This window comes from Battus philenor, unplaced genomic scaffold (assembly GCF_028537555.1).
Source record: "Battus philenor isolate CCGP_79_NKW_IND1 unplaced genomic scaffold, ilBatPhil1.0.hap1 SCAF_2, whole genome shotgun sequence".
NCBI lineage: Eukaryota > Metazoa > Arthropoda > Insecta > Lepidoptera > Papilionidae > Battus > Battus philenor.
The window spans coordinates 16,388,337-16,401,022 of NW_027181682.1; the positions used below are offsets into that span (position 1 = coordinate 16,388,337).

Below are 12,686 nucleotides of genomic sequence, written 5' to 3' on the forward strand. Positions count from 1 at the left end.
TTCGCACGTTCTGAAACATGGGTTTTTTATTTTTACCATTTACATAACATTAGATGATTAAGAGAAATAAATATATTCATAAGCAATTAAAAAAATATATTTTCCGGTCTGATTTGCAATATTTTATAGGTTAATTTGGCAGTATCTGTTTTATTTTATTTAATATCCGCTTTTAAACAAAATCAAGATTTTAATTAAAATGTATCAATGAATTTTAAAAACCGTTATTTATGTAATAACGGTTAAACGACATTTTAAACTACTAACCAAAGTCCACAAAAGTGATATTTTTAGCAAAAGAATAATTGTCAAAACCGGAATTGTCATTAACAATTATATCTTTTTAATTATTCTTTATTAAAACTTTCTATTGTAGCTTACGTTTATCTTACGCAATACATTTATATTATAAAATCGATTTAACAGTAAGAAATATTAAATCAAAGTTACTTAGAGTAATTAAAAAATTGTAAAAAAACGTCTGCTGAAAATTCCGGAACGAACCGCTCGCGTTTCCGAACACAGGTCGGATGGATGTCCGAGCGTCGAAATCGAAAGTGTTCCCGCCAGCGACACGACGCGAAATGGCGGGATCATTCAACAGAATATGACGTGCTGTCATTCATCAAGGCTGTTGGTGCAGTGTCATTTTTAAATAATATTAATTTGAAAGTTATTAAAAATTAACAACCTTTTAATTGTAGTGTCTTATAATTATTTGTATAATATTTTGGGTTCGTAATGTAAAACTGTAAATGTTAACAGCACTTAAAATAATAAACTGTAAGTATTTGCCTGAATTAAAGGAATTAACTTTAAAAGTTAACGAAAATTACGTAGCAAACAAATTTATAAAATCAAGTTGTAAAGTATATTAAGTATTTAAAGAAAACATTAGGAAATAATTAACGTTGGGTTCTGTTTAAAGTTTTAATTTTAAAACTGAGAATAGTCGGAAATAAATTTGCTGTCTTCAACAGCTTGCACTAATTACTCGGATCGTTATATTAATTTACGAAGTAATACGAACTTTACCGCTTACTTATTAAAGTCCAATATTAGAGAGGGCCCCGAAACGAAGTGAAACAAATTTCCAGACAGGAGATATACGTATAGTGAAATGCAGACAAAGGGCATTAACGTGTTTAGAGTGTGTGCACGCGGTTTCGCGTCTGTGTCGATCCTCCCTCGCTCCCCGCCCCACCCCAACGACCGCGCGGGGGTGACGTCGCATAGATTGACAAAAAGATACGCATCGAATTTTGATTTAAATTCTTTATGAAAGCGGCGATCAGAAATTTGCGCTCGATAAAATCTATGTATTTATAGTGCTGCAATTTAATATAGTATAATCTATTTTATTGCGCATTTAGATTGTTTTAAATAAAAATATGCAAACATTTATAGATAGACTATTTAAAAAAAAAACTTTATTCAAAAAACGAATAACTGTTTGTCGTGGAATCGATAGTTTTTAAAAGCGTGCTATTTAGAAGATACGCTATAACGGCCGCGATAAAATATAATTAGAGAACAAATGCGCAAGAGGAAAAACAAAACGCAAACGTAATTAAGAATGGAGGCCGTCGAAACGTTACAAGATTGGTTTGTGGCGTCGACGAAAATGGGCGTACCTGCGAGCCATTAATATGCGCAGGATGTTATCGAAAAATGTTTATTCTAAGCAAATAAAATAATATTTGCATAGCGTATTTTTTTTTAATGTAAACGTTTAGTGGGGCTATTTATTTTAAACATTTATAGTTTTATTTATTGCCTTTCAGATTACGACGCATAGATTGTTGCCTGATTGATCAATCAACGTGATCTTCGTAATATATACAGGGTGATCGGTTATAAATGTAAAAGCTTTGAAAGGGTAAATGTATAGCACATAAATCGTGAAATATTGTACAGTATACATTATTCACCTATGATATTAGAAATAATAATGTATTGATAATATATTAAGAAAAATAATTATTGTTTATTATCCGTCTCTGTAGACTGAACTGAACTGAAGTTATTGCTTGTCGCAATCTAAATTCGAAAAATAATAATGTGCAGTCAAATCTTTAGTTGAATTAATGTTAAATAGGCATAAAAATTAATGTAACATATTTAAGAATGATATCTTTTTATAGGATTATTGGAAACGTGTGTAAGTTTAAAAAAAATCCTGACAAATGACCAGTTTAAAGCTTTTACTACTATAACATAAATGTAAACGAACATTTAAATATCAATTATTATAAACTTTAATTTAAGTCGTATTGGAAACGTGGTGTGGGAAGATTTTCTCCATTATACGTCCAGTCGAAAGGAAAACAAAATCACCAAACATTCCCCCGCGATCGTGAGTAAACGAAAGCAACGTCATTAAACAAGTACCGCACTCGCCCCCCGATCCTGCGGGATGATCCCCGTCGGGAGGCGGCAGGACACAGGGGGTGTGGGTGGAATATCAACGAACTCATGTACCGTACGAGTGACGGGTGGAGGCTTACGCTCGTCATATAGAATTTGTTAGTAAACAATTGCGTTTGTAACGCGTAAAAATATCTCATGGAAGTTTCTGGAATCTTTACATTCTATCTTTCCATCCTACTTGTTTTTTTTTAATGACAGAAACGAAAGCATAAAGCTATAGATATTAATAAATCACAGATAATAAATAACCTCTTTAGATTTACATGTAATTTTTTTAATAAAAATATAAATTTAACTAAAAATAATTTTACCAATAGGAAATATAAATGTTTTACACACAGTAATTCTAATAAGAATTTCTAATTTTTTGAAGCTAAAATCTAATTTATCAATAAAACAGTTCGAAACATATCTGATTCTATTTCCCAGAATTCACCATTTTTATATTAAGTTTTTCACGATATATTTAAATGTAGAGAAAATTTGCTTGTCTTATATGATAACGGGTGTTATATATGTATGTTTTAAGGGGGCTAATGGGTAGTACATTCGATATCAATTAATGTTAAGGTATACCTTATCCAAAAATCAAGTTTCCGGAATAACATAGTACGAAAAGGCGTTTCCAAAATTCGGATTACAGGTATAGACTGTACTACAAGAAGTAATTGATCTGTCGCATTCCAATAGAAATAATAAAATTATCTAATAAGTAGATCAAAGTGATCATTTTATACAGGATGTTTGGTAATAGATGTAAAAACTTCAACATAGTTACTGATAAATAAACTATAAATCGGGCAGTGGTAGCCCACAGGTAGGGGTTTGAGACTTGCGATCCAAATTCGCGGGTCTAATTGATACAATCTTATATATAGGAGCTCACAAATAAGTTTCACAAAAATCAGCGTCTTCTGTGTACCATAATATAACACTGCCATCGCTAGCCCGCAGCTAAGTGTGGCGATTATGGCATATCCCCCCCATAGATATCTTTGCGAGGCCTATACGGTGAGAAACCATACATTTACCCCGTTTAAGAATTTTCTCTTATATACAATCAGACAGAATCATCGGGTGGATAAGTATATTAGGGGGTTCCCCTTCCTGTTGGATTCAGGAAAGGCTTAGAAATATTGATATAGATACTATAGCACTCACCGGTCTCGGTCGCCATGGCCGGTAGTTCTGAGGGCGGCACGGCTGTATCTGGGCGTGCTCGCGAACTACACGAATCCACTCCCGCGCATTCCAACTCGATCTCAGCGGCCACTGTGAACTGTGCTCACACTACTGAACGTAAATCGCACCTTCTAACGCACCCCTTCTTGGATGCTCACCTCTTGGTTTCAATCTCTTATATCTCATAAAGCGTATACTTGTTTTGTTACCCTGAAAATACGTTCACTGTTAATTTTTGTTTTAACGTCCTTTTGGTTTTGAGTGCAGGGTGAAAAGCGATGCAATGTAAACACTGTTTTATAACGGTCATCCAACGGTATACGAATTCAAATATTTTTAATTTCACAATAATTTTTTTTCATTTACTTAATAATTTTTCACGTCTGATTTAATAAAAAAAATATGATGTAATATTTATTTCACGTTAAATAAAACTTGTACACTCCGATGCGTAACACAGAAAACAAATTAAAAATAATATGTAACACCAATACGCGTCGCGTTTAATAGATATTAAATTAATTGTTCGATTTCGAATCGATTAATAAATAATTATATATAGTTGATACGTTTCGTGAACTAATTGTCGTTACGTATAGAATCCGCGTCGGGTCGGAGGCGGCCCAGTAAGGTCCACTGCACGCCACACGCACTGGGAGTCTGTTCAGGCGACCGGGGTGTTAATTCAGGGCCGGTGCAACGATCGATGGCGCGCCCTGCATCGCACAATAAGGGAGGCGCGGGCAGATAGAAATCAATACGATGTCCATCACGGGTTGCACCCTCCCCTCAGCCGCGCCGCCTGCGCCATGCACCCGGGAAATGCATTTTCCGCGACACCGCTTTTCACCCTGCACGAGAAAATCCACGCGCGTCCGCAAACTAACCCTGTCGTTTGTTGTTGGCCGCGTGTGTGCTGGTTTTTTTTTTATTCCGCCCGCTCGATAATGAATGCACCTTACGCAGTCTGCGGTTTGGGTTGACGACGCGCGTGCGTTCAGTTGCGCGTCACGCGGGCGACTGTCGCCCCGCCACTCGGACGAGAATAAACAGCGGGGCGGGGGGCGCAGCGGGGGAGGCAGGGCGCCTGCAGGGGCTGGTGCGGGGCGGTGCAGGCTGCACGCCCACCGCCCGCCCCGCCGGACACTTGCATGAAAACGCGCGCTGGGTTGCCATTTATCTCGCGCCTTCCGCGACAAACTTGCCGCACGCGACGCGCGCCGCCGGCGGGGTGCATCCACTCCACGCACTTTTGTTTACACATTTATTTATCAACTATAACAGAACATAGCGGCCTGTCCTGAGGATCCTTCATAGAGTTCACTACCTCAAAAGAGGTCTAAGACAGCCGCCATGCCTTCGTGAATCCTCTGTATCTACAAATGCCATTCGAACAAGAGTGAGAGTCCAATAAAAAAATATTTATTAAATCGATTTAAATAAAAACGACTCAAACTTATATATCTTTGAAGGAGGTTTTTGCCTTGCAGTTGGCGTATATCGGCTAAAATGATAAGCATTCATTTATTAAAAATATTTAAACCACATAAAACACTTAAAAAACTTGCGATCAGTTTTTATGAACCTTTTTTAGTTTATTAATACCGAGATCATATATAATTCACTTCCATTATCTATTTACAAATATTCTCTATAAACGGAATCTTAGCTGTCATTTTCGCTCATTGATGTCCAGTTCAAAGTATAGACCTCCTAAAGATACGAAAATATGTGATATGTCATAATCGTCACGCTTGGGTTGGCGATTATGGTATGGTGCTGCATATGTTCTGAAAACCTGTTTGTGTGCAGTGGTTATCCTATATAATTAATGCGAGTGTAAATTGTATAAGATTGTATCCTGGAAATCGAACAGACGATCTACAATCGCAACTCTCACTCTTGTTCCGCTGAACTACCACTAACACCTAATCTTAGTGTCTCAAAGTAAACCAGCTAAGTTAATCTTAGGCTACCGGTGACAAAATCACGAGAGGATCTAACAATAAGTTAAATGCTTAGTTGTAACACCGTTAGCTAAGTCACAATTAAGTCAATGATTAATAACTTGCAAAGGTCAAACTTATTATACTTTCTTTAAACCAACAGTAAGGACTCATTCCATTATGTATTATGTATATATAATAAAATCAAAATATTCTTTATTCGAATAAACTGTTACAAGCACTTTCAAATCGTCAATCAACATAAAATGTCGACATTGTTGTTCCTACAGGAAGCTACCAGCTCGGAAGGCAGTTCTGATGAACGCCGGCGAGAAACTCAACAGTTGCTCTTTACAAATATAGTTTTATAAAGAGCGCGCGACAGTGATTAGCTTCCGTGAACATCAACATTTAATTCCACGCATTAACATCAGAATAGTATTGTTTAAAACAATAACATACATTTTTAATAATATTTTTTAAATATCTGTTTGTGGAATTTTAATTTACATACGTATATCGTATATACTAATCTTGCACTATATTGCAAATATTATTTTTTAATCAAATAACTAAAAACATATAATAACTACGTAATAAACTATCAATTGGGGATATGAATAGTTTTGCTTCAAAAAATGACATTTGCCATTTTTGTATAAAAAAACAATTATAAGGAGTCACAGATTATCTAAAAAAAAATTTGCTATTGGCTATGATTGTCAGTGCTTTTTAAAATGGATGCGGTGACTTTTAAATAAAATAAATTTAAAAATAAATGTATTTATTAACAATATGAATTAAAAGGTTTAAATCTACGAATCTTTTAAATACATCTCTGAGTTTACTTGTGTAATATCTGTGGACTAAATGGTTTAGGTTATATCCAAAAAAAAAAAAAATCCAAAAAAAATTGTCCCAGTTTCTTATGGACTCTGTGGGTATTCGGGAGCATCTTTGAAATAAGTCTATTATAAGAGAGTCCAATTAGATTCTTGTTTTTTCTTCTCTTTTATATATTCTTCTCAAGATATGTTATATAAATGTTCGTAATACGATCATTTTTAAATTTAATACTATGGTAAGCGGTGTTTACCTAAAAATTATTTAAATATAAATTTTATTATACTTAAAATATAATAAAATTTGTACATATACAATAAAACATGAAACTTGTCAAGTTTAATTGTAAACCCCTAATAGAAAATACGTATTAAAATAATAATACAAAATCTTTCTTTACATAGTTACATTTCAATATTACGTCGAAAGCATTTAAAACGAATAATAATTTTACTAAGATCGTATTACCACAGATAAACTAAAAAAAAAAAAGATTTTTAAACATATTGTGTGTTTAGGCATAATTAATGCGTTGCGTATTCCAAATTTAATTTTATCGCGAACCGAAACAGATAATAAAGAAATAAATAACAGTTAATTAATTAATAAACATTATAATTTCCAAAAAGATATGCCTAAAGAATTATATCTTAAATGTTACACCATAAAGAAAATATTTTAATAGCATTATTAAAAGATACAGATAATTAAATCTTTTAATATTATTCTCAGATACAAAATGCCATAAAAAAGAAACTACATTAATAAATATAATTGTCTACGGTTAGTATTATCGGATAAATCTAAAAGTCGTTTATCAAAACAACATGCAAATTATTAACATGATTTGCAATTTCTCCACGAAACAAATATATACCTTTTTAAAAATTTAAAAGTTTTACATTAATATAAAATATTTCGTTTGCGACGAAATATACGCATTATAAAATTATTTATCAAGTGAAAGACTGCGTCGGTAAAGCCGTGATCATATTGTTTAACATTAAAACAACATTTTATTTAAATGTCACCGCTTTACAATTTAGATAACGTTCGGAAATAACGAGGCGTTAACCTAACCGCTTTAGTCTGTGGCCTCGCGAACTCTTAGAAAGAGTTACCCGTTGTTTGTTATTAAATCCATATAAATGTATCTATGGAATCATTTATAATCTGTTAATATACGTACACTAACACTATCTGTTAGTTTTATCTGTTGTATTATAACTTACATTGGTATGATTAACATGAAGATTTAAACCACGCAGATATAAAATTGTTTGATTAATATAAACCCTGTTTGGTAAAAGGTTTAAAAGCGTTAATACTTTTACACATATTTTAAATCACGCTGTATAAAATGTTCATTTGTGAAGTATGTCACATTAATTTATTTTTGCCTATTGGTATTGTACAAAGTCTGTAGGACAGATTGTATATAATAATTAATTTAAGTGTGTATTTTATACACCTTCACTATTATTGCATATATATCATTGACTTTTATTTTTATTACTGGTCACATGAAAATGTGGCATAATAAATACGCGATTCTTCCGAATTAGTTCTGACTGTATAAATAAATTCCGGAGTTGCTGATAATCAATGGGCAGCTTTGAAATCGCGACACGATTTTTCAGTCTTACATGTTAACAGCGTAACATATGTTTGCCTTACTTCCCTTTTCAATTGGTTTGAATTTTTAATGTTTCAAAAACGTCAGTGTCAAATTTTGAAAAAGAAAATGGTTGTCTTAGAAAAAAAAAATTTGGCATTTAAAACTTATCCCATTTTATCCTTAATAAAATTAATTATTAAAAAAAAATGTAAATACTTTACATTATTTCGCCTGCAGCTGAAAATATATAAATATTTCAAAATGGTATAAAATGAATTAGTTTGCAAACAAATGGAATGGAATTTTTATATAGTTTTATTTATTATACTACGTTTTTTAAAAATAAAATATAATAAGCAAAATATTAATGAAAAATTGTAATCATAAATTCATATTAAAATAAAACGAAAGTAACTGAATATTTGATATATAAAAACCCACAAAATATGCTAGATCGTGATCGCATTATTAATATCATATTGTAGTTCACTAATAAAATTAACAATCCATAATAAATATTACGCGGTGACATTTTGGATACGCGCGAAACATTTTTTATCTGTGGGGCCGTTTTGAAACGGCGCCATTTGCATACATGAGCTTTCACGCCTGTGAAAGTGATGCGGCGCCCTTGACGGACTTCGCTGTCTTATCAACGGACCATTAGTTTTGCTTTATTGTCATCAAGTGTACATTAGCCTTTGAGTTTACATTTCAAACTATTATATATCCGTTTGGGACTTTCTGTTTTTTTTTATTCTCCTTACTATTTGAATTATTGTAATTATTCACTTTTTTTGTCTAGCCTTTTACATATTATTTATTGGTCATGAATTTTGCGATGTAATCTGTCAAATTAATGGTTGTTTTTTATGTTTATAAATATATATAGATGTTGCCTTTAACACAATTGTCATTATTATCGCTAGGATTATATTACTTTTGACAAATGGGTTATTGTACCGTATGAATTGTAACTTATTTTTAATCAAACGACCTGTTGATATAGAGCCATCTGATAAATAGATATCTTGATATTTCAACGTAAGTACATTAGTATTTCACAGTTATATATTTTTATTGTAGGTTTTAAATAAATATACTATTATTATACGTGTGGAGAAAACGATATAGTTATTGGAAATGTAAACCTTTTTTATTGACCCTTTTTTTTAGATTTTTACGATTGAAATAGTTAATCGTTAAAAGTTCCATCTCTTCATCTCCATCGTATCTGCTATAAATTATTATCGGCTATGTGGATTGCCCTGAAATGTTCAGTAAAATAGGACTTACCACTAGTTCACTGAAATGAGGCAGATCCACATTGGAACCTGTTCATAGTGTAACCATAATATATTTTGAAAATAGTTTCCTTATACGAAAGTGCAGAGCAGACTTTTCAAAGAGCTCTCACGTGAATTACGTGAATTCGATTTAGACTTGTTTGAAACAAATGTCACATAAAAACAGATAAAAAAATTTTTTTTGGACGTTGCTTCAAAAATTATTAGATAAATAAAATACGTAAGTCTGAACTACTAAACACTAATTATTTTTGTTTTTTTGTTTATGTTACTTTTATTTTTTATTAATAGATAAGCGTTGATGGAATTTTTAAATAAATATGTAAACAGATTTGTATATTTACTCTACAGATTGTATAATTGTTAATAGTTTTTTTTTTTATCAGTGAAAACTTTTAAATGAGCTTGTTATATTTATATCCGTTTATTTTTTTTATTTTAGTTACAAGTTTTCCGGAGATTATAAAATAAAATAAATTATTGATACGCCAATTTAAATTTGGAAGCCAGCAGCGAGATATACGCCGCCATTATGTTCGGGTCAAATTTATGATTTGTGAATGGTATGTATAAATATGTAAATAAATTTTCTCATTCACAACTGGCTTAAGGAACAAAAGCGTATAAGGTTTCAGAGCGCCAACCGCATAAGTAACTATGGCAACATTGTAACAAAGAAAACGTTAGAAGAGGGTCATCCAAAGAGTTTTAGTCAAAGAGGTATTATAAATCTACTAGTGGGATTTTTATTTCTGATAAAATTTATTCGGAATGTATTTTACTATCTGATGCGATAGAGTTTGTATTCTTAAAAGTTACTGTAATCATTTGAAAGAATAACAAAGAAAATACTAACATGACTTGTTATGTCATGACTATGTTTATAATAAATATATTAAAAATAATAAATAATATAGTGAATAGAAAAAATGATGAAGAAATAAGTGATTAAATAAATTAAATAAAAATAAAATCAAACGAAACTAGAGAAAATGTATACAATTATAAAAAAAAGGAAACTGGTAATCGCAGTTAGTGAGTTCGATTCCCAGGATACAATCTTACGTAATTTTGTGCATTGATTGCATTGTCACTGCTCACAAATTTACTGCACGCGCATTTATCAGCGGGCTGGCGGGCGGTGCACTTTGTTGCACGACTACTGCTGCATAGCGGAGGTAGCTATATATTAATTCCTTTCTTACTTAGGATGGACTACCGCAAGGTAACGCCTGAATCTATTAAATATTCAAGATTTTAATAAAGGAGAAATATAAGTAAACATTAGTGTAATATTAAGATATATTATATAGTGTTTTTGAATATGTTCATGGTACCAGGTATATGTATGTACAATAAATTTCAGATTTAGAAGCAATATTAAAATAGCGTTATTGAAAAATTATTATTGTATTCAAGAATACTATACTGATGTTAATGCGAGGAATTAAATGTTGTTGATGCTCATTCAAGAAGCTAATTATTGTCGCGCACTCTTTATAAAACTATGTTTGTAAAGAGCAACTGTTGAGTTTCTCGCCGGCTCTTAGCAGAACTGCCTTTTGAGCCGATGGTAGCTTCCTGTAGCGACTACAATGCCGACATTTAATGTTTATTTAAGATTCGAAACTGTAATAGTCTATACGAGTAAACTGAAAGCATTCTTTTAGACCGAACTTATACTGCTGCCGAAATAACATTTGTAAATTCCGCTAGTTCGTGATAGTGGAGGCCTTTTGGAGCAGAGATCACGGATCGTCAATCTCATTGTCGCAGCGTGGAAGAGCATATACACACGAGGTGGACAAATGGCAGTTCATCCAACTTCTTAAAATTAAAATGATTATAATTATGATATATATGGGGAAAAATGTTTTAAAATCTTGTATTAAAAATATAAAATAAGATACAGAAATGGCGAAGCCATTCGACTATTGCACATAGCAACAAATTTAGCGATATACAGTTTTAAAAATTCATGCGTAGATTAAATGTTCATATGTAGTCATAAGAATTTTAACTTTAAAAATATGCTATTTGCGGTTTTAAATCGATCATTTTAATTAAGTTATCTGTGGTGTATGTTTTTAATCTGGCAATTTGTATCAATTATTTTTCGGTCATTGACTACTAAACAGTTTTTTTTTATAATCTATGTTGTTTGTTAAAAATCAAACTTAAACATGGAGAAATTTAAAATAAAAAAACATTAGCCGTACGTCGACCTTATCGATGACTCACACGCTCTCGCGGAATAGACGAATGTTAAGATTATTTTAAATCGATATAAATATTTGTCTATGATTTTTACAGTTGTAATGGTCGAATCATCGTTTTAGGAAAGTTTTTTTTTAACTGTCAGAATGTCGTGACATCTTTTTATTGTGTCATGTTTTCATCTTTTTTGACGTTCCGTCATATTAGACATTACCTTACTTTAAAAAAAAACTTTTCATTCATATGTACTCCTCCGATGGTAACTTCTAAAAAATTGCCTTCATTTTTATAATTTTAATTACGAAATATATTCTGTATACACCTTTATATAGAACTATTTGCAAATTAAGAGAAATAAATGACATGAAAAGCTAAATAAATCATCTAAAATAGGCAAAAGAAGATTTTTTACATAATTTATAATCATTTGAATTTTAAAGGGCTGAAATTTAAGATTATTCTTAATTATTTTTATTCCTAATTATGTTTCCAAACGGTACTTTTGGAAATCTAGGAGAGAGACGTGTCCTGAAATGATGATTATGATGTAGCGTTTATTTAAGAACTCTTCGTATTGCTGGCCAATATGGCCACAATACTTTTTTTAAAAATAATACTTGCGCGTTCCAAATCCAATCATTATTCAAATTTTAATTTGAACGCACCGAATTCAAATTCGGACGGGGATTAAATTCGGACGCTTCCAGTAATGGTAACGTGGGCTTTGAATTTGGAATAATTTTTGAGAAACAAATACGTGGACGGGTGGTAGTATCCAAATATTCGATATACACGAATAATAATAAAATATTAAACCCTATTACACTGTGAAGTCCCTAATTGACAATAAATAATAGTAATGAATTTTAATACAACTTCTTACTAAATTATTTTCTAAATATCAAATTTTTTATGATAATTCAGACCCATAAAGAAATTACTAATTTTTGTTACCTAGAAAAATGTACAACAAGCTTATCTTCATTTCTAGTTCTAACCCTGCATATAGATACGTTATTTTAATTTTTTTCTTTTCAAGTACATTGTTATAAATTTTAGAAGGTTGGTTTTGAAAAATATTTGAAAAACAAAATAATTTGTAACATAAAACTTTTGCTTCCGCTATAACCATGCATGCATACA

The 12,686-nt window shown here is 31.7% G+C and overlaps 1 protein-coding gene across 3 annotated transcripts in view; it reads right to left on the reverse strand.

Annotated features, from left to right (window-relative positions):
* The window catches only part of LOC137922108 (protein abrupt-like), a 36,617-nt gene extending 32,004 nt beyond the window's left edge, over window positions 1–4,613 (reverse strand). For 2 of the 3 annotated variants that reach the window (XM_068764984.1, XM_068764980.1), the window contains exons 1-2: window positions 4,500–4,613; window positions 3,592–3,822 (exon numbers count right to left, since the gene is read on the reverse strand). In XM_068764984.1, coding sequence (XP_068621085.1) covers window positions 3,592–3,607 — 16 coding nt within the window. In that variant the 5' untranslated portion in view covers window positions 3,608–3,822; window positions 4,500–4,613. Of the gene's footprint in view, window positions 1–3,591; window positions 3,870–4,499 lie in introns of those variants that run through there. The other variant, XM_068764981.1, reaches the window with a different exon arrangement.
* Window positions 4,614–12,686: the final 8,073 nt, after the last annotated feature.